The sequence below is a fragment of the Salvia hispanica genome, chromosome 2, assembly GCF_029641045.1.
Source record: "Salvia hispanica isolate PSC_SH4W2 chromosome 2, Shi_PSC_v1, whole genome shotgun sequence".
In the NCBI taxonomy this organism is placed as follows: domain Eukaryota; kingdom Viridiplantae; phylum Streptophyta; class Magnoliopsida; order Lamiales; family Lamiaceae; genus Salvia; species Salvia hispanica.
Window position 1 is genome coordinate 694,576 of NC_142693.1, and position 22,286 is coordinate 716,861.

General features: G+C 38.7%; 2 protein-coding genes and 1 long non-coding RNA gene across 3 annotated transcripts; all 3 read right to left on the reverse strand.

Moving 5' to 3' along the window:
• Positions 1 to 818: 818 nt before the first annotated feature.
• LOC148931286 (uncharacterized) lies at positions 819 to 2,587 on the reverse strand. Its single transcript, XR_016135387.1, has 3 exons — positions 1,333 to 2,587; positions 1,155 to 1,222; positions 819 to 1,078 (listed from the first exon to the last, which is right to left on the reverse strand). It is a non-coding gene; the product is annotated as an uncharacterized LOC148931286 (long non-coding RNA).
• A 4,770-nt stretch (positions 2,588 to 7,357) lies between these two features.
• LOC148931287 (putative disease resistance protein RGA3) lies at positions 7,358 to 13,366 on the reverse strand. The gene is made up of 3 exons (XM_089063554.1): positions 9,801 to 13,366; positions 8,987 to 9,073; positions 7,358 to 8,399 (listed from the first exon to the last, which is right to left on the reverse strand). The coding sequence occupies exons 1-3, from the start codon at positions 13,279 to 13,281 to the stop codon at positions 8,389 to 8,391; spliced, it is 3,579 nt and encodes a 1,192-aa protein (XP_088919680.1). The 5' UTR covers positions 13,282 to 13,366; the 3' UTR covers positions 7,358 to 8,388.
• Positions 13,367 to 16,321: 2,955 nt separating this feature from the next.
• LOC125218483 (putative disease resistance protein RGA4) lies at positions 16,322 to 21,395 on the reverse strand. Its single transcript, XM_048120159.2, has 4 exons — positions 18,118 to 21,395; positions 17,817 to 17,867; positions 16,705 to 16,894; positions 16,322 to 16,556 (listed from the first exon to the last, which is right to left on the reverse strand). The coding sequence occupies exons 1-3, from the start codon at positions 21,356 to 21,358 to the stop codon at positions 16,749 to 16,751; spliced, it is 3,438 nt and encodes a 1,145-aa protein (XP_047976116.2). The 5' UTR covers positions 21,359 to 21,395; the 3' UTR covers positions 16,322 to 16,556; positions 16,705 to 16,748.
• Positions 21,396 to 22,286: the final 891 nt, after the last annotated feature.

Here is a 22,286-nt window from a genome sequence, read left to right on the forward strand (position 1 = left end):
TGGCCCCAAATGAAGCATTGTATGGAAAGAAATGTAGACCACCGCTTTACAGGAATGAAGTCGGAGAGAGAAAGATACTCGGACCGGATTCTGTAAAGGAAATGATAGAGATTGTCCGTCAGATCCGTGAGAGAATCAAGGAAGCTCAAGATAGGCAGAAGTCTTACGCGGATGCTCGCCGAACCAATCTGCAGTTCAAGGCGGGAGACAAAGTTTTTCTGAAAGTATCTCCGTCTAAAGGGATTACGAGATTCGGCGTCAAGGGCAAGCTAAGGCCACGTTTCATCGGACCCTACGAGATTCTAGAAGAAGTGGGTCCTGTGGCGTACGGATTGGCACTCCCACCGAGTTTCGGGAATGTACACAATGTCTTTCACGTATCACAATTGAGGAAATACGTGTTCGACCCGAAACACATAGTCCACCAAGAGGAAATGGTTTTGGAACCAGACTTAAGCTATGAAGAGAAGCCAGAGGAAATATTGGATAGGAAGGTCAAGGAACTGAGGAACAAATCTATTGTAACGGTGAAAGTTTTATGGAAACACCATGGTCACGAGGAAGCTACGTGGGAATTTGAAGACAAGATGAAGGAAAGGTACCCAGAGCTGTTTGAGTAACATAAGCAAAATTTCGGGACGAAATTTTTGCTAAGGTGGGTAGAATGTAATACCCGCTCTTTGTTACCTTTTCTTTAAGACTAATGTCAACCTAGAGAAATGTTTGTTGTTTTCAAATCAGAAATATTAGTCGATGGTCTTGCTTGGTTGCTAATTTGAAGAGTGTCGATCAAACTAAAACAGATTTTCGTATATACGTGTGAAATACAATAAACGTCAAGAAATAAAAATGATTTACACATGTGTTGACAAAAAAAAAAAAAGAATTTAAGAATACAAATATACAAAGAGTTGGGCCTCGACTCTCGAACACGAGATTTCTTTCGGCCCAAAGACTTAGAGGGCAGCCCGAAGGCCCGTGCAGCCAGCCCGACTGCCTCGTCTCGATCCCAGGCCACATCCCCAATTTTTTTTTAAAAAAACCCTTTTCCTTTATCTGCCATTAAACCTGCAAGAACCTACAAAACTAATAAATATTTTAGATTACTTTTCCCAACATCAAACCAAACAAGGAAGGAGGCATCCTTTCTTTACCAAAGGAGGTCTAAATGATCCCAAAATGGGAGGTACACTCCTACACAGCCAATGCACCAAACCGAGAGCTGTATGTGAAAACAAAAATTCTTAAAACTTAGGAGTACAAGGCTGCAAACCTGTGTACTAAGTAATAAATGAATGAAGGGACAACTGAGATAAAACATTTAGAATTTACCTCTCATTGCTGCCAAGAATTTGAGACTTGCCTCTTTTGGAGTGGCAACCTATCCTTTGACCGATACCTTGCTGATCAGCTAGCCCAAAACGTGTCCCTCCAGCTGCGCCAAATCAGCCCAAACCGAACAGCCACCTGCTTCCCCTGCACATCAAACAAAGTAACCTAATGAAGGTAGTACTTATGTTTCAAGAAAGAGACAAAGGAAGTAAACTAAAGGTGCCATCTGCAGCATGAAAACAAAGAGCTTTGACAGCCATTTAAGGCCTCACGAGTACACCACACTTCGCCTATATAAACCACCATAAACCGCCCCTGACTCCCTCCCCAGAAACCACAAATTCACTCACAATCAAGGAGTGCAGCAAGGAATCGGGAGGAGCAAGAAGGCGAGGAGGGGCAGCGGCAACACGGAGAAGCAGCCGTAAAACGAGAATCGCAAAGGAGAGGTATTCCATAGCCCACCCTCACCAATGCATCATGATAGCCAATCATAGATAATCAAGAACTTAGAACTATAGGTGCTCAAAAATCCAATGTGAACTTAGCAATATCGACTGATAGAACCCATACTTTGAGTAAGAATACAAACCAACACAGTAGGCCTCATGTACAAGTTTTGATATCAAAGTTTTCCCCAATTAAATTACTACCCAAGATGGTTTCAACATCACACAGTAAGATACACTAAGACTTCATCTTTGAAACATAGTATTGTTACAAGGAAATAAATGAGAGGAAAAAAACTTAGCTTTGGAGCAAGGAGTGATGGGAGAGCTGCCGGACGGCGAGCTGCGATGACGGCGGTAGAGAATTCGCCGGAGGGAGCCAGGAGAACGCCGGAGGCAGGGAGAAAGAGAGGCGATGCCTCCTTCCTGTCGGCGACTCCGCTAATAAAGATGAGGCGACGGCGGGCTGGTCTTCAAGGCGGGCCAAGCCGCGTCTACCTCAGCCGGAGACGTCGGCGACGGCGCTGAATCGCCGAGAACGAGCAAAGGATGAGCGGAGAGGGGAATTTCAGAGGCGCGGCGTAGCAGCCGAAGGAGGGAGAGATTAGAAGGGAAGAAGGAGAGAGAGAGTTGGAGCAGCGGCGACGGCGGAGCTCGCCGCGCGATAACGGCGACACAGGCGCGCCGTCGATCCAGAGCTGGAGCCGGCGACGAAGGGGGGGGAGATGCGCCGTCGTTCCTCTCCAAAGCAAGGATTAGGAATTGGGGTTTTTGATTTTGATTTTGGGGATTTTGTGTTTTGAGAGAGAGAGGCCGATAGTTTTGAGGGAGGAAGAAATTGGGCCTCTTTCATTTGGGCCTCTCCTTTTCTTCTTTTGGGCCTCTATAAATTAAATGCATGGGCTAAGGTTTTGTTAATTAATGGACCAATTCTTTAAATAATCTAAGGAGTTGGGCTAATAATTAAAATAAAATGGGAGTTTGCTCTAGCCTAATTAAATCATGAGCCCACCTATGTTGCTAAATCAAATAATTGAGGTTAAGTAATGGTCCGCTAAATTTTTTTCACGATGATAAATTTAATTCCCAGACTTTAGTATTAGCGCTCGAGTAATTTATGGTGCGAAATGATGAAAAGACCTCGAGTCTATTTTAGTACTCAGGGACTCTTTTTTATGAATTAAGGAAAAGGAATAAAATGATCACGCACTTAGGATGCATCCACGTTTAAGCTTAATTGATTTATCAAAGTCTAATTAAATATTATGCTATTTCCTAAAGGGGCGTCTACGAACGTCATCTAAGGCCAAGTTAAGGAAATTACGGAAAGAGCTTTAGCTTTTGAGGTGGGCATTTCTTTCAAAATGTGATTTCAGTATGAAAATGTGAATCTTTGCTCAAGTATGTTGTCATGCCATGTTTTGTTTTATGATTACCTATCTGCTTGGCTATGCCAAATCAAGTTAAATCGAATTCGGGTCCCAGTAGGGCCGCAAACCCTACTCGGACTAGTGTACACATAAGGGGACCGTGAGCTAACAAAAGGGGTTGGCCGGTCCAGTGACCGTCGTGGAATGTGGCCACATTCCCGGTTCACATCAGTTTCAGATATGGTATATCTATGTTATGTGATTGCGCAATCAAATCTTTACTAAAGGAAAAGTATTTTAGTGACTCGGGTCTTTTTAAGTAAAACCCCGTGATCACTCAACTCTGGCATTGACAATTAAAGATAAAACCATTTTTGGCAATGTGCCCACTGAGTATATCAAATACTCAGCCCTGCATGTTATTTTCAAATGTGCAGGTTGAACGTGTACGAGGAGGCGAAGGTGTTGGGACAAGGCTTTTAAATAAGTAGTTAGGTAACCCAAAGTAGCATGTCTTCATACGTGCTATTTTGTCTTGGACTCTTCCGCTGCAAATCTAGAATTAAGTGCTAGAAAGCTATGAACTTAGTCTTGATACTCTGAACACGTTTTGACTATGAACCCATATGCCTTTGATACTATTGATTTAAGTGATTTCATCCTTTTATTGTTGTCCCTTGATTATTGAGAATTTTTAGTCGCGAAATAGCTACGCTCACTAGCACTAGGGAGTTGTGGTCGTGACATACCTTCTAGATGAAAAACGATCGGTGGAAAACAAGTATTAGGCTCGATCCTTCAAAGTCCTCGGATTAAAACTTCAATTCTTCTCCAAAAGATAGCAAAATATTGGAGAGTAGAAGAAGAAAAATTTGAGAGAGAGTATGGGAGTGGGGGGCGAAAATTATGGTCTAGGGTTGGGGTTTTGGTGCTTATTTATAGAGTCCAACGAGATCTTTAGGTAATTAGAATAGAATATTTGGTAAGATCTCATTCTCCATAAATTAAATAATATAATATAATATTGTAAAGTAGGGAAGAAGAATTAACAAAATAGACTAGGGCAAATCCCTATTATTTTCGAAAACTAGGCTTTCCAAAAAGCCATGATTTTGTTTTGGTATTTTTCCATATAGAATAAAATAATATGGAGCAAAATAAAAATAAGGAAAATCCTCCATAGAATAAGGTAGGGGCCGATTTCTAGCCTTTATAAATAAGGCATGGATTTTTTGGAATATTAACTAGAATAAAGTAAGGTAAGATCTCTTGAGGTATGGAAAGATTTGGTAGAATAAATAAATTCTAGGTATGGAAGGAAATCAAGTAAGGGATCAATTAAAATGAAATAAATTCCTTCCTTCCCAACAAGAGTGATTTTCGAAAATCACTAGGAAATAAGAGGCTCGATTTTTGGTGTTTCTAAACAAGGAAATAATTGGCTCTTAGAACTTAATTTAAATAAATATCCCAAGGATTAAATTAAATCCGGAAAAATAGAGATCCTTCTCACAAAAGGGGCTAGGGTTCGAATTTCATAAGAATTTGGATGACAAGTATTTATGGAAATTTCCTCTAATATTCTCACTCAACCTTAAATAATTAATTTGCCACATAATCAATAAGTAATTCACATGCCACATCATCAAATCAATAAGTTTGACTTTTCAAACTTTCAACATAGACTCAACTCACGAATTTAAAGCATTCTCGACTCCACGTCATCAAAATTTAATTCTATAGCTCTAGGGTTAGGGTTCTAAATTCCGGGGCGTTACATATACAGTTCCTGCGTATCCTAAAATACCGCCTTAACATGTTGGCGTTAAACCGCGGCTGCTCTGCGAAGTAGTCGTCATATAGCCGCTGATGTGCACCTACGTGATCCTGAGCAATAACTGTTTGGCGGTGGAAAACGGGTCGAGGTCGAGGTAACGCCGGCTCCAAAGCCTTTTGTAGCAGCTGGTTCATCTCAGTCTCCGTATAGGCCTCCAATGCTTCGTCCATTTGCCGTTCGTACTCCTCATCACTACTACTACCACCCGCGTTACTCATTTCGCGTTGTTGCTTTTTTACAGAAATTAAGAGAGAGAGAATGAAAATGGCAAAAAAATCGCGTATATATAGTGTTTCGAAAATTTAATTAAAAAAAAATAGCGCTGGCCGATCGCTCGCCGATCGCCAGCCTACAATGGCGGCGAGCGAATTGGCGGCCAGCACTCGCCGAAATTCTTTCCGATTCAGCGCTAGTCGGTTGCAATTGTTCGGCAAGCGAACCGGCTAGCGTCGGGTATCGGCTAGCCGGTCGCTCGCCGATTACTGTGGATGCTCTTAGTCATATATAAAGGGATTCTGTACATTGAAATTCATTATCAATATATCATAAATCTTCCCTTATTTTTATCGTTCCTTCCTTTCCTTTCAAGTTACAAAATCTTCCACGTGAAACCCTAGCGGACGACGGCTGCTCGATGGAGGATGACTCCGCGAACGAACCTCCCCCTCGGTATTTCCCGTCGACGGCGTAAGATACGGAACCTCTCCGTATCACATATAGTACCCACCGCCAAATTTGAAATTCGACCCCAACATGAAAAAACAAACGAAAACATGATAGCGAAATAATATTAAAATGTGTGTTCTAACAACTTATGCTTAAAGGTCATTACTCTTTAATAATGGAGGTAAATAATTTTTTATTAATCTCAAGCAAATACTCCCTTTTTAGAAGTTCTATTTAGTTATGACGCAGATTTTAAAAAATATAAATAAAAAAATGAGTTGAATAAGCTAATAGGAACTGTGGAAATACCGCCTACTCTTCAATTGTCTAATTGCCTTTGGATCCCTTCGATGTCTCATAAATTTTTACTATTCAATCCTTGCCGCAACTTCTCTAATTATTTGTTTGATTTTTCAAGTTAGTTGTGGTTTGAGGACAAATATACATAATGCATATCTATTTAAATTTTGATTCAATAAAAAATTGTTCAAACTCGCTTAACAAAGTTTAATTACAAAAATTAAAGAAGTGTGGCTTAAACTATTCACTCGTTTATCAGCTTGATACATAGTTTGATGAATTGGACTGAAATAAAAGATAAATTCAGTAATATTTTTTACTTTATTACTGATGTATAAACAAAATAGTCTTTATTTATTAAACTTGTTGATCATGAAATAATGGCGAGTATAGATATTGGATAAAAACATAACCACGATCGTGTATAAATTAACACTATTTCTTAAATTAAGTGATCAACCGTGGAAATTATGCCACATGACATATTGATCCTTTCTTATTTTATCCATCTATCTCATATTCTAGCTCATAACTCATTTGTGTTTTCTCCTTTTACGTTTTGGATTTTAATCCAGATTGTATCATTGAATACTTTTAATCAATCCACTGTTGTTCGCTCAAAAAAAAAAAAAAAAACATCCAAAATTTTTTCCACATAAACTCCCATGTCGAACCAAGTTGAGAAAATGTCGAATACACGTTCCATATACGGAAAGTCTTGATGGATCCTTACTTGTTTTTGTCCTAAATCTTTCTAGTGTTCTCAAAAGGATATACAGGCAACATGGAATTGCTTGATGGCCTTAACCCATAATAAAAAAGGTCGACCGGTCTTTGAAGAAGATGCGAGGCATGCTTGAATCTGTTCCGGGTGTAGATCTCGACCGTGGTAGTAATCTTTTGCTGACCGGTCGAACCAGTTTGTCCTAACAAACAGTTGTAGTTGGCCAAATCTCAGGTATCTTGACGACGAGGAGGAATGGGTGTTTCTGGTAAGTGATTCGGATCTGGTCGAGGTGTTGGAGTTGCTTCACACTCGTACAGTGAAGTTTCGTGTAAGTCGGGTCGAGGAACTGAGGTACAAAATATAGTTTCTCGACAGTTCCCTATTACTTCAGTATATGTGAATATCTTGATAGTTCCCTTAATAAAATATGATAATAAAATAAAAATACAACTCATTCAGAAGTAGCTGTGTGTGACACGGAGGGAGGGATGGAGGAAAGACTTGCCGTGTCTCAGTTTGAGATTATCCAACATCTATAATCTATAGTCCATAATACAGTACATATCCACGTTTTCACAACTCATTCAGAAGAGAATTGAAAAAGAAGGAAATTAAAAGAAAACAAGAGTAACACTTAGCTGTTACTCCAAAAAAAAAGTGTGAGGCACGCCACAAATGAAAACCATGAATCCATCACCAAATGTAGGTGACAATAATCTAATAGTCAGATAAAAGACCAAGGCATAAATACAAAACATAGGATCTTGTTCGATAAAACACAACAACAACAACAACATCAATCCAAACTGTCATGCAATAACGCCAAGAATAAAATGAGTACAACCGTCAAACTTTCTTGGTATGCTCTTTAAACAAGTCTCTGCTTCACCTTCTTCAACCAAACCTGTAGGGAAATTTTAATTACAGTAGATGAAAACATATGTAAAAACGAGTAGAATTGGAGATGATGTAGATTCAGAATTTTGAAGATCCACTCCAATTTCCTCTGCTATAGATTCAGAATTTTGAAGATCCACTCCAATTTCCGTAGTAACGACATCTTTCTCGATACCATCACCATTTTCAGTAGCACTACCGACTGATTCAAGTCGAAGCTCCTCTTCAATAACCTTCATGTATCCATTCCCTGTTGTCCCTCCACCAACAACTCCTAGATCTACCACATTCACACCAAACCTAATGGTATCAACAACATTATAGAATATATCCTCGTCGTATACGGGCTTATCATACACCGGCATCGACAATATATCCTCGTCATACACCGGCTTATCATACACCGGTATCAAAAATATATCTTCGTTGTATACAGGCTCATCATAGACCGGCATCGAGAGTATATCCTTGTCGTATACAGGCTTAGACTTGTCACCGTAGACGTCGTTGAATAACGAATCGTGCACTAACGACGCTCCGACGCATTAGATCTCATCGGGTTGGATTTCCCCGACGCTTCTCCAATCGCGCCAATCGTCGCTGGAGGTCTCGAACCTGTTGTCTCAAATCATCGTTCTCGATGTCGCGCTGGAGGTCTCGAACCTGTTGTCTCAGATTATTGTTCTCGATGCCGCGCAAATCACGCTGTCGTGCAGCCTCTTCGTTTGGGAGATCTCCTTGGCCCCCACCACGACCACCGCCACGAGCATCACCACGTCTGCCGCCATGTCTACGTTCAGCCATTGATAATCAACTTGGCTCTGATACCAAATGATGCAAATCAACGGAGAAGTATGAGAATGACTGAACTGGTAATAAATAGATCTCAACTAAATTGAGAACTTCGGAGTATAAAAACTCAATATCAAATTATTATTCAAAGTATGTCTTTTAAGATCAACAAAAAGGAAGGGGAAATCCTAAACTTATGGAAAGAAAATAACTAAAAAGATAATAAGCAAAAATAACTATAAGAAAAATAAGCAAAACGAAAAACGTAGAAGGAAAAACAATTAATATTTTTCCATCTATTAATTTTACTAACTAGGAAATAAATAAAACTCAAAAGATAATTTTCTTAACTTCCAAGTCTTATCTTCTACTGCATAAGTTGCAGATACTATTTCAACTATAGAGGATGATGACAAGATCGTTTTTCAAATTCCTATAGTTAAAATACATGTGAAACAATCTAATAGTCAGATTAAAGACCACAAAACAAGGGGATTTTGTTTGATACTAATATACAAGAAAGAATCAATCCAAACTTCTTAAATACTACCTTACGTTTTTCAGTTTTCATGCAATAATCATGTGTAAAATGAGTATAATTGTCAAAGTTTCTTACTGTACGAATTTTGCCTTTGCTTTCGCTCCATGAAATTTCTCCACATTTCCTCTCTGCGCACTGCCTTATCATATTTTGACACCACCCCTGCCTCATCACACCATTTTATTGTCAGATGTTTTCAGTGGAAAGCATGGAAAAGTATTATCACACTAATATAACATTAATAAATTGGATTTAAAAAGGTGGGAAAATGAGTTAGAAAAATCACCCACGTTCAAATTATGTGAAAAGATTAAAAAATTATTGAAAAAATATATATCTTTTCCACTATTTTCCATCATAGAAAACACACCTACAATATAAACAAAATATAGAGAATGGTACACCTACAATTTAAACATAATATATTTACTTATTCATTGTAATATTGTGACATAATTACTCAAAATGAGTACTCCCTCCGTTCCATAGTAATGAAGGCGTTTCTTTTCGGCACGGAAATTAAGAAAAATTGTGTTAGGTGAGTGAAGTAAAGGGAGAATAAAGTGGAAAATGAAAAAGGTAGAGAGATAAAGAGAGAAAAAAGTAAGAGAGAGTAAGTAGGTGTGGAAAAATATGTCGACTTTTACTAAAAAGAGAAATGACTCTGTTACTATGGAACGTACTAAAATGGCAAAATGACTCTATTACTATGGAACGGAGGGAGTACATTTTTGTAATTACCATAAGGTGGGGCATTTTTATTAAATTGGTAAAATAATGAGATAAAATCGAAATAGAAACAACACAAGTTTTATAAATCTTTAAAGTCAAATGGAGGTGAGGAGATATTTCTAAAAACAACAGAAACAGGGAAAATATTGATACTCACGTTTTCCATCAATCCAGATGTAGGCGATATGGGAAATGTAGGGCCATTGGGAAATGTCAAAACATACTCCTGGGCAATTTGAAATACGAAAGTATCTTAACTTAGCGATGCTCTGTATCACATCCATGGGCAGACGCCTTAACTTCTTGCAATTATATATATTCAACTCCCGTAGGTCTGAGAAGTTTCCCAACCAATCAGGTAACTCTTCCATTCCAAAATTCTTCAACTCTAATTCTTGCAGATGAGTGAGAGATTGAATTGATTTCGGCAGACTTTCCCAACTTTCCCTCCCCTTCAATTTTAAATCCTTAATTGGGATGTTGCATCCTTGCAATATGCCATCAACAGTCTCCATTGATCCCATCATACTAAAATCTAATTCAAGGCTACGGTTATCAGCTGAAAATTGAGGAACACCAAGAATTCTCAACCTTGTTAGACGGGCCAATTTCGGCAGACAGTCAATTATCTCAGGCACATTCTGTGGGCTACTTAAATTCACCAACCAAAGTCTCTCAAGCGAGGATCCTAGCAGTTCACATGGCAGATACAGCAAAGCATTGCAGTCCTCAATCTCCAACTCTTTAAGACATGTGAGGCTTCCTTGTGATTGTTGTACGCCCATATGTTCCAAATTTTGACACTTTCTTATAATCAACTTCTCCAAAGAATTGATGGTGCACACACCATTTGGTAGTCCTCTCAAATTGGGGCATCCCACTATCTCCAAATTCGATATATTGGGATTGCTCTCGAATAACCAACTTGGGAGGCATTCCAGATCATTTATACCAATGACATGAAGCTCTGTTAGCAACGTCAACTCAGTTTCAAATGTGCCTGCCAAAGGCCTGTAGCTCCCAATGTCTTCAATAGTCAACTTTTTGAGAGGCGACCAGAAAAGAGCTGGAAAATTCGTCAATTGGTTGCAACGTTTGATCTCCAAGTATTCGAGGCGAGGAAATAGCTTGACACCACTTACACCCACTGATTCTGTGTGTACCCACTCTGTCAGCCTAGGCATGCTATACATTCGGAGGCTTTCAAGAGCTGGAAAAACAATACATTGAGATTCATGGGCAGAAGAATGTATGGACTTCACATTACTCAATCCTTGCAAACAAAGAGACTTGAGATTTGGCAACTGCCCTAACATTGGGATTTCTTCACATTCTGAGCAGTATGAAAGACTTATCTCAATCAAACCCACTTTTTCAACTTCCATCTTTCGAGTCCATAATGGAAATCTTTTTCCCTTGTATCCTTGAATCTCTAACATCTTCAAATTTGAGTGAGGTTGAAGGCCTTCCAACACATCCTCTTCATTTCTAGTTTCACCTTCTCTATTCGGATTCCACATCAAGTTCAACTCCAATAACTTTGACTTTTTATGTATATTTGCTTTCTCAGCCTCTTCCTTGTTACCAACCTTTTCCAGCTCAAAAATTCTCAATGTTCCTTTGAGATCATCCAAACTTCCAAGCTCTTCAATTTTGAAGCCACTCCTCTCGCCCACCCTAAAATACTCTAGGGTTTGGAGAGAAGTTAATAGCCCCATCTCCGCAGGCAAATCTACGTTTTCCCTAACATAGAGATGCCTTAAGTTAATCAAGTACTTCAAAGTGCTTGGAAGTTGAAGTTGCTCTTCTACATAATACATCTTTGCTCTCAATGTTTGCAACTGAACCAGTTCACCAATCCAATCTGGAAGACATGTAACTTTTGATTCGTTGATATTAAGAACTCTCAAATGTATCAACTTCATGATTGAACTTGGCAACTCAATAATTCTACTACTTCCAAAAGTTAAAACATGGAGACATTTGAACTTTGAGAACATGTTACTATAAGTGCTATCCATGAACAATAATGTTCGCAAATATTTTGCATTTTTTTCCAAAACACCCTTTGACTTTTCTTCTAGGAACATGTATCGAACTGGGAAAATGTCAGATGCATTAGAACCACCTAAAATAGAATATGCAAGATCATGAACAAGATCATGCATCACATAATCCACCCAGTATTTAAATCTTGTTGAAATTTGCAGAAAAGAGTTGTCTAGAAGTATATTGAAATAGTTTTCTCCCACAAATTCGAAGTCATTATTTCCATCAGCTTCAAGAAATCCTTCTGCCATCCAATACTCAATAAGTTCCTGCTTTTGAAATCGGCGACCTTTAGGAAAAATAGAACAGTATGCAAAACACTTCTTGAGTGATGGTGGAGACAAATTATCAAAGCTCAACTTCAATATCTTTGTGATATAATCTCCTTCACTGCTTGAATGCCAATTCTCTTTGATCGAGTGCCATTCATCTTCAGATTTTTTATCGCGTAGTATTCCACTGACTACGCTGGCAGCTAATGGCAAACCTTGACATTTTTCAGCAATCTCAGTCCCAATGACCTCAAATCCTATAGGAACTTCCTCTTTTCCAAAGGTTCTTTCTTTGATAATTGACCAACAATCTTTCTTTGATAATCCTTCAAGCTTATGAGTATAAAGTGCACTCACAGTTGAAGCAACCTCCATACTTCTGGTGGTAACAACAATCGCATTACCCTTAGTAGAAGTAGCGCCCAACAAGGAATTGATAAAATCTTCCCATGTAGGACGAACTTCATTCCAAACATCATCAAGAATAAGAAGATAAGACCTATCTTTCAAAGCTTCTTGGATCTTTTTGAGAATTTCTTGCCTACTCTCAACTTCAACTTGATCAGAAGAAGTCAACTCTTTGAGAATTTTCTTGAGAAGAACAATTGGATCAAAAATTTGAGAAACATGCACCCAAATATGTGATCCAAACCGATTCTTTTGTTTTAGAAGATGAAAAACTTTCCTAGTCAAAGTTGTCTTCCCTAATCCTCCCATTCCCACAATGGAAATGATGGAAACACGTTCGTCAGATGTGATACAAGCGGTAAGCATCTCAACTATATCTGACACCTCCTTATCTCGTCCAATAAAAATTGGATCAAGAGTGAATGAGTCAGTTTCACGAGACACATCACGCAAAGTGTGCACATTGGTGGGAGGCATCTCTCTGAGGCCAAGCCCGGTTCCCTCTTTGTGAATTGACTCCAAATTCTCATTGATTTCTTGGATCCTAAGAGCCATATTTCGGGAGCGTGAAATGTTAACGCATGGTGAGGAGAAGCATGAGAGTACCTTTTGTTTCATAGGTTTGATGGGCTTGATTTGCTTGCAGAGGAGATGATAGTTGAACTCATCCAACACGTTGTCAGCATCGAACGCCACGTTTTCAAGCTTCTTGAGCCAGCTTTTGACAGCCTCGCCCGGGATGGTACGCATCTCGGCATCGTTCAAGAATTTCTGGATCGTGTCCAGACTCTCACTTAGCTTTTTTGCTTCTTTTTCGAGGCCTCGGACAAGTGAGAACTCTTTCTTGGATTGGTCGATGAGGTTTTGAACAAGAACTTGAAGGACGGCGGCGGCAGCTTCTCCCTCCATTCTTTCAGCTGATGATAACTGTATCAGAGAGAAGGTTTAGAGTTTAGGAATGGAAATGTAATATTGGTGCAGTGAGAGAAGAGAAAGTGAGATCTTAGGAAACGATAAGGATAAGATGTGAAGGATGAAGAGCTGATCACCTCACAGCCTTTCATTCAAGATATGCTTTTCTTTTTCTTTTTCTTTTGTTTCAAGTCACAGCCTATCCAGAATTGCATTTGCCTCCAAAATACTTGGCATAGAACAACAACAAATTTTTGAAAGTTTATTCTATGAATTGTCATTCGAATTTTAAAAGTTATATGAACAATCAAAATTTGATCAAACTTCTGAATTTAGCCGTCATTAATACAGTTGAAGAAAATCATTATTAAATTTAATTAAATTCTGTATAAAAATAAATACCAGATCTGCATTTCGATTAATAAATACTTACATACTATATTAAATTTAGAATAATTAAATTGTGAATTATATGGACTGGGCCTATTTTTTGTATCCATTTGGGCTTCATTTCATGGAAATAAAAGATCCCCTTATACAGATGTTTTTCCCCTTCCGTGTGGTCGTGGACTTCTCGGCGTCAGAGCCCCGTTTATCTACCACTTCCAGCTTCCCACTTTCTGGACTAAAATATTTGTTGTCTCCCCTGAAGTCAGCCACACTTCTCCCCTTCCTCTCATACAAAATCTTATTCTCTGGCATAGAGTGTGAGTTCACCGAACGAGCTGTGGGCGAATAGAGCCCGTCATCATCCTGTGGGTCGAGGATAAGAACTGCAATCGGACCACTGAAATCATCACCAGCGTTGCGCGGAGGGATCAACCGGGCGTCGGCATCAAGCATTGCTGAACAATGATGTACAGTACTTGCAACATTATCGACATGAAAATCCAACCTTCTTCACATCCTCAATGGAATCATATATGTCATCATTATCAAACCAGTTGCCTAACACTGTACCATCCACCCTATCATGCTCCACACCATGTGTAGGTTTCCGGCGTGTAAAAACAACATTACATGAATCATATATGTCATCATTATTGCCATAATTTGCTCCACTAACATCAACACAAAAATGAATAACATCTTTTGTCATTGTAATCACATTTGACAGATCCAGATCAAATTGTGTTTCATCAGATACTTGCACAAATTCATCAACTTCTGTCAATACCTCTTCCTCACCAATTTGATCTTGATTAAGTAATTGATCAATTACATATCATCATAATAAATTTGACGAGATTGCACTGATTCATGATTATCACTATCATCGAGAAGGGGCTCCATTGAAGCATACCTTATATCTGGGCCGCGGGCCAGGGAGATCGGGGCTGGTGCCGGAGCCGTAGGCAGCGGAGCTGCTGAACGGTGGTGGCTCAGTGGATGCCAACAGGACGACCAGCGTTGCTGTAGTGGTTGGTCGAGTACGGGATGTATCTGCGTTTGTGGGGGTAGGCAGGCGGCGGTAGCGGCAGATGTTAGAGGCGGCTGTAGGAAGGTGATTGGAGGCGACGGCTGGTGGACCCAGGTGGGCTGCTGCCAATCCGAGTGAGCATTCGGCGGTTACAGCTAAGGCAAATCAGGCGGACGGAGGCTGTCCACGCGGCGATTGGTGATGGAGAGATGCGACTCCATCTCGGCATAAGGCGGGTCTGGATCCGGTGGAGGATGATACCAGTCTGGCTGGTAAAAGGGGGCACGCTCCTGCTGCTGCCATGGGTACCCCGAATATACCGTCTGTCCACTGGTGTAGGACGGGTACCGCGGAGGCGTGTGCAGCTGTTGGGTTGCCGGATACCAGCAAGAATTAGGCTGTGGGAACTGCTGTCAGGGCGGTGGGTAGGTGTTCGGAGGCGTCATCTGCTGGTGTAAGCAAGGTTGGGGTTGATTGTGATGCTGTTGCCACCGCCAATCCTGCATCTTCGGTTGCTGCCATTGCAAAGCATCGGGTGGATCAGGTTCGGGTTGCAACGGAGGGAGCGTTGCTGCTACCTTGCGCTCATGCTCAACCAATCGGGTCTCGAGTCGGGCGAATCTAGCGAGAATATTCTCCCACGTTGCTGCTGTTGAAGTCAATTGCAACCTTTCAGATCCATGCGCTATCTCCGACCATGAAGGAAGATTGACTTCAGCCATGAGTTCGAAAATGGAAGCACCAATTGTTAAGGATGAAGTTCCTTAACTCGGATAATTTGCGTCGAACGTCGCGGGAGCTGTTGCCCGACGATCACTTCAGCGTCAAATGTAGGGATAAACCGTAGTCGCGTGAGCTTTGTCCGTCGATCAAACCAAACAAAGAGAGTAAAACACGATAAAAGAAAAATAAGATAATTTGATATTTCTTGAATGAAATAGAAGAATACAATATCTCCTATTTATAAGACTACTCTGACTTAGGGAACAAGAAAATAATGATCCTAATAATATATGAAAAGATATAGGAAATCAATAACTAACTAAATACTACCTCTGTCCCTGAAAATTTGATACAGTTTACTATTTCGGTCTGTCCCTAAAAATTTGATACACTTCACTTTTACCATTTTTGGTAGTGGACCCCATATTCCACTAACTCATTCCTACTCACATTTTATTATAAAACTAATACTTTAAAAGTAGGACCCACATCCCACCAACTTTTTCAATTCACTTTCCATTACATTTCTTAAAACCCGTGTCGGGTCAAAGTATAGCAAATTTTGGGGGACGGAGATAGTAATAGATATGGGGATAATTCTAGGGAATATACCGTATCATGCTGCGATGATCACAGTGAAAGCTACGGACGGAGAAAACACAGTGAGGTTCAAGTTTGAGATTGAAAATTATCGTGTTTGAGTTTGAGATTACCCAACATCTATAATCTATAGTCCATAATACAGTTTATATCCACGTTTTCACAACTCATTCAGAAGTAGAGGAAGAGAATTGATAAAGAATGAAATTAAAAGAAAACAAGAGCGACACTGTTGCTGACCAGTGCCGCTGGTTACTCCAATAAAAAGTGTCACTGTCAGGCATGCACACCAGAAATGAAAACCATGAATCCATCACCAAATATAAGCGACAATAATCTAATAGTCAGACAGAAGACCAAGACATAACTACAGAAACATAGGATCTTGTTCGATAAAACACAACAAAATCAATCCAAACTGTCATGCAATAACACCAGGGATAAAAAGAGTACAGCCGTCAAACTTTCTTGGTATGCAAATACGACACTGCTCTAACACAAATCTCTGCTCCACCTTCTTCAGTCAAACCTATAGAGAAATTTTAATTTGTCATTTACAATGTGAAGAGGTAGAGAAACTATAGAATTGTAGATGATGTCTCAAACCAATTGAATATATCCACATTCTCTACAATCATTAAAATATGGAAATAATTGTTGGTGACGCTGAATCTTACCGGTGTGAATTTGAAGAAATGTGCATTGGACAATAGTTCCTTCTTCACCTCCTCGCTCTTTGGAAGCATCTCAAACTCAAACACAAATCATTTCCCCTTTTACTTTCTTCTTCTTTAGCTTCAGCTGCTTCTCCAGCTTCTTCATCTTTAGCTTCAACTTCAGCTTCTTCTTCAACTTCTTCTACTTCAGCTTCATCACGGAAACATTGTGTATTATAAATATAATCTCGTTGAGAGGAAAAGTACGTAGCTTTCAATTAACCATTTTGCGATAATTGTGTGCAACTTAGTCTTGCAAGTTGATCTACTAAAAAATGATTAGCTCCAAATTAGTTGATGCAATTAAATCGAAACATTACAAGTTCATATCTATTTGACTTTAACTTAAATTTGAATTCTAACATTTTTTTTGGCCATTCCAATCACAGCACAAAAGATCTGCATTTTTATTTCCTCCTAATCACAATCCTAAAGATCATTGCCAGCCAAATGAGTCATTGATGATATTTGGACCAAGAATTTACATACAAAATTATTATCTAAAAGTAGCATCTATCACAAACCATAGAGAACAGAGAGAATAAAAAATATAAGAAAAGTAGCGTTCAATTAAAACCATTTTGGAAAAAGTGTGTGCAACTTAGTTTTGCAAGATGATCTACTAAAAAGGAAAAGCTCCAAACTAGTTGCAATTAACTCGAAACACTACAAGTTCATATCTATTAGAATTCAACATAAAATTTTAATTCTTACATTGTTTCCAACCAGAACACTAAAAAACCTGCATATTTTGTTTTGTTTCTTCATAATCAAAATCCTAAAGATCATTGCCAGCCAAATGAGTCCTAATTAAATATTTGGACCAAGCATTTGCATCCAAAATTCTTATCCTAAACTAGCATCTACCACAAATCACAAAAGAGCATCAGACCATTTGTTTTTTTTTTTTTTTTTATTATTATAAATTTGAGTCAAAAGGTGGGCAAAAGAGTTGAGAAGAATTACCCACCTTACGGAATATTTGAAGACTGAAACATGTGAATTATATATCATCCATCAATTAAAATAAAAGAAAATACACCTTTAATATAAAAAGAATAGTAAATACGCACCAGTAGGGTTACCCGAATTCAGCAATGTAAGTAGTTCTGTCAACGGCATATCTGTAAAATACAACAGATGATACTAATGAGATGAAATTGCAAAAAAAGAAGGCAGTTAAATCAAAAATTTAAAGGATGGGTATAAAGCTGTAGTAGATAATATTGGATATTTAGTATCATCTAAATCTAAACAACACAAAGGGAGTAAGTGAATTTCTGAAAATTAGAATTTTGACAGATGTAGTCTCACATATACTGTAATATTGTTTCTATAAAAACAAACAAGAATGCAAAGATAATTCATACTCACAGATTCGTTCTCCATTAATGTGGATATAACTGTTGTAATCTGAGCGACGCCTTGCATTCATACTCTTTAACCATTGAGGTAAGCTTTCCATTCCAATAGTCTCCAAGTACAAGTAATTAAGAGCAGTGAGATGTTGAAGTGATTCTACCAGATTTACCCAACTACTACCTTTGATCCCCTTGAATTCTAAATGTTGAAGTGAGTGAGAGCTTCTTCTGCATGCTTGCAATAAGGCATCAACACTCTCAATTGATCCCCCCATACTTGCATCTAATTCCAACCATTCCAAGCTATTAAAACAAGGTAGGATATCAACTAAACAAGTGGGCATGAATTGAGGAGCACCCCTAATTATCAAATGTGTTAGATGGGGCGATTTTCGGAGGCACTCAATTATTTCAGGTAGATTCTTGAGGCTACCTATTTTCTCCAATTCCAGTCTCTCAATGGATGTTCCTATCATTTCACATGGAAAATACTGCAAAGCATTGCATCCCACAATATTCAAGCTTTCAAGGCACTCCTTTATAATCAACTCCTTCAGATCTGGACACTCATATATATATAACCCCTTCAAATTTGGACACTCCTTTGTAATCAACTCCTTCAAATTTGGACAAACACTTATAATCAACACAATCAAATTTGGACATCCCTTTATAATCAACTCCTTCAAATTTTGACACTCATTTATAATCAATTCCTTCAAATTTGGACACTCCTCCTTTATAATCAACTCCTTCAAATTTTGACACTTCTTTATATTCAACTCCTTCAAATTTGGACACTCCTTTATAATAAACTCCTTCAAATTTTGACACTTCTTTATATTCAACTCCTTCAAATTTGGACACTCCTTTATAATCAACTCCTTCAAATTTGAACACGTCTTTATCTTCAACTTCATCAAACTGAGGCAATCAATTATTCCAGGTAGATTCTCTAGGCTACTCATACTGTCCAACACCAGATTCTCGAGCGAGGATCCTATCATTTCACGTGGAAATCCTTTCAATTTGGGGCACTCCTCTATCTTCAAGCGTTGGAGCTGAGGAAATACCTTGACGTCACTTGATTCTACTTCTGCCCACTCTGTTAGCTCATTCATAAACGCCAATACGAGTATTTTGAGAGCTGGAAAAACAATACGTGTCTCCCCTTTCTCTAATCCATAGAATGAAGAACTTATTGACTTCAAATTAAACCATTCTTCCAACCAAAGCGTCACGAGATTTGGCAACTGCCCAAACATTGGGATTTCTTCACATTTATAGCAGCGTACGAGATATATCTCAGTCAAATTGTTAAGTGGTACACAAGAGATTTCACCCACTTTTTCAACTTCCATCTTTCGAGTCCATAATGGAAATCGTTTTCCCTTGTATCCTTCAATCTCTAACTTCTTCAAATTTGTGTGAGGTTGAAGCCCTTCCAACACATTCTCATCACTTGTAATTTCACCTTCTCTATCTTCATCCCATGTCAAACACAACTCCAATAATTTTGACTTTGCAGATAGACTTGCTTTCTTTGCCTCTTCCTTGTTTTCAACCCTTTCAAGCTTTGAAATTACCAGTTTTCCTCTGAGACCATTCAAACTTCCAAGCTCTTCGATTTTCCATCCATCTTTGTCACCAACATTAAAATACTCCAGTGTTTGGAGAGAAGTTAATTTCCCAATCCCGGCAGGCAACTGTACATATCGCCTTATATAAAGATGCCTTAAGTTAGTCAGGTACTTCAAAGTACTTGGAAGTTGTTTTAAACCATATACATCTGCTCTCAATGTTTGCAAGTGAACCAGTTTACCAATCCAATCAGGAAGATGTTCAATGCTTGATCTGTTAATATCAAGAACTCTCAAATGAATCAACTTCATGATTGAACTTGGCAACTCCTCAACTGTACCACTTCCCAAAGTCAAAACACGAAGACTTTCAAAGTCTGAGAACATGCTGCTATGATCCATGGATAATAGAGTCCGCAAATATTTTGCATTTTGTTTTAGAACATCAATTGATTTTTCTTCGAAAAGCATGTATCGAACTGGGGATATGCCATCTGCATTATGAGAACCGGCTAAAACAGAAAATGCAAGATCATGCACAAGATCGTGCATCACACAACTTTCCACATTTCCATAATCATCTCTTTCTACAATTTGCAGTAATGAGTTGTGTATAAGAACATTGATATATTTGTCTCCCACAGATTCCATGCCATTGCTTTCATAAGCTACAAGAAATCCTTCTCCCATCCAATACTCAATCAATTCCCTCCTTTTGATTCTATGACCTTTCGGAAAAATCGAACAATATGCAAAACACTTCTTGAGTGATGGTAGAGACAAATTATCAAAGCTCAACTTCAATATCTTTGTGATATAACCTCCTTCATCGCTTGAAAGCCAATTCTCTTTGATCGAGTGCCATTCTTCATCAGATTTTTTATCGCGTAGTATTCCACTGACTACGCTGGCAGCTAATGGCAAACCTTGACATTTTTCAGCAATTTCAATCCCGATGGCCTCAAATCCTAAAGGAACTTTCTCTTTTCCAAAGGTTCTTTCTTTGATTATTGACCAACAATCTTCCTTTGATAATCCTTCAAGCTCATGTGTATGAATTGCACTCACAGTTGTAGGCACCTTCGCTTTTCTAGTGGTAACAACAATGGCATTTCCCTTATTAGAACTGACGCCCAACAAGGACTGGATAAAACCATCCCATGTGGGACGATCTTCATTCCAAACATCATCAAGAATAAGAAGATAAGACTTATCTTTCAAAGCTTCTTGAATCTTGTTGAGAATTCCTTGCCTACTCTCTACTTCAACTTGATCAGAAGAAGTCAACTCTTTGAGAATTTTCTTGAGAAGAAGAACTGGATCAAAAATTTGAGAAACATGCACCCAAATATGTGATCCAAACACTTTTTTTTCTTTTAGAAGATGAAAGACTTTCCTAGTCAAAGTTGTCTTCCCTGATCCTCCCATTCCCACAATGGAAATGATGCAAACACGTTCGTCAGATGTGATACAAGCGGTAAGCATCTCAACTATATCTGACACCTCCTTATCTCGTCCAATAAAAATTGGAACAAGAGTGAATGAGTCAGTTTCAAAAGTAGCATCAGGCAAATGTGACACATTGGTGGCAAGCGTCTCCTTGAGGCCAAGGTCGGTAGCCTCGTTGTTAATGGACTTCAATTTCTCATTGATTTCTTGGATTCTAATAGCCATACTTCGGGAATGTGAAAGATTAACACATGATGAGAAGCATGAAAGTACCTTTTGTTTCATCGGTTTGATGGGCTTGATTTGTTTGCAGAGCTGATGATAGCTGAACTCATCCAAAACATTGTCAGCATAAAATGCCGCGTTTTCAAGCATCTTGAGCCAGCTTTTGACAGCCTCACCGGGAATAGTACGCATCTCTGCATCGTTCAAGAATTTCTTGATTGTGTCCAGACTTTCAGTTAACTTTTCTGCTTCTTTTTTGAGGCCTCGGACAAGTGAGAACTCTTTCATGGAGTGGTCGATGAGGTTTTGAACTAGAACTTGAAGGACAGCGGCCGCAGCATCTCCTTCCATTCTTCTTCGGGTTAATTGCCTATAAAATCATAAAAACAATATAAGTCATTTCTAGTTTGTTCTCCATATTTCAAAACAAAGTTAGTAAGAAACATTTCTTAGCCAAATTTTATTTCTTATTTTTAGTTTCTTAGCCTCAAAAGACAACAATTAGTCGTCTACGTCCTCACACAAATGCGTTTTTACGCCATTATTCATATACACTACCAAATTTCACACATCTATGCCACGAAAGTGAGGGCCGCGTCATTACGCTGGACCGGGCCTGCCGATGGTGGCACAGACAATACTTGACTAGTTGGTCTTTAACCTTTTTTAACATACAAGTCTGAATCTATCTATGTTTGGTTGTCAGGATTCTGACAGGGAAAGTAATTTAATTTTCCAATTTTTAAATTTCAATGTTTATTTGATTTTTAATGAAATTAGGAAAATAATCAAAATCCTAAAAATCAGAATCCTATTATTTTGCCCAACTTTCCTCATCTTTAAGGTTTTGATTACTTTCCTAATTTCAATAAATATCAAACAAACATTGGAATTTAAAAATTCGAGAATTAAATTACTTTCTCCGCTA

What these genes read in the sequence shown, in the direction of transcription:
- LOC125218483 (XM_048120159.2), bottom strand. Translation starts at nt 21,358, where the DNA reads ATGGCTATTAGAATCCAAGAAATCAATGAGAAATTGAAGTCCATTAAC. An exon ending in CATTAATGGAGAACGAATCT is followed by an intron (nt 17,868 to 18,117) that starts GTGAGTATGAAT and finishes TGTATTTTACAG; the next exon opens with ATATGCCGTTGACAGAACTA. An exon ending in GAATTCGGGTAACCCTACTG is followed by an intron (nt 16,895 to 17,816) that starts GTGCGTATTTAC and finishes TCCGTGATGAAG; the next exon opens with CTGAAGTAGAAGAAGTTGAA.
- LOC148931287 (XM_089063554.1), bottom strand. Translation starts at nt 13,281, where the DNA reads ATGGAGGGAGAAGCTGCCGCCGCCGTCCTTCAAGTTCTTGTTCAAAAC. An exon ending in CATCTGGATTGATGGAAAAC is followed by an intron (nt 9,074 to 9,800) that starts GTGAGTATCAAT and finishes GTGATGAGGCAG; the next exon opens with GGGTGGTGTCAAAATATGAT.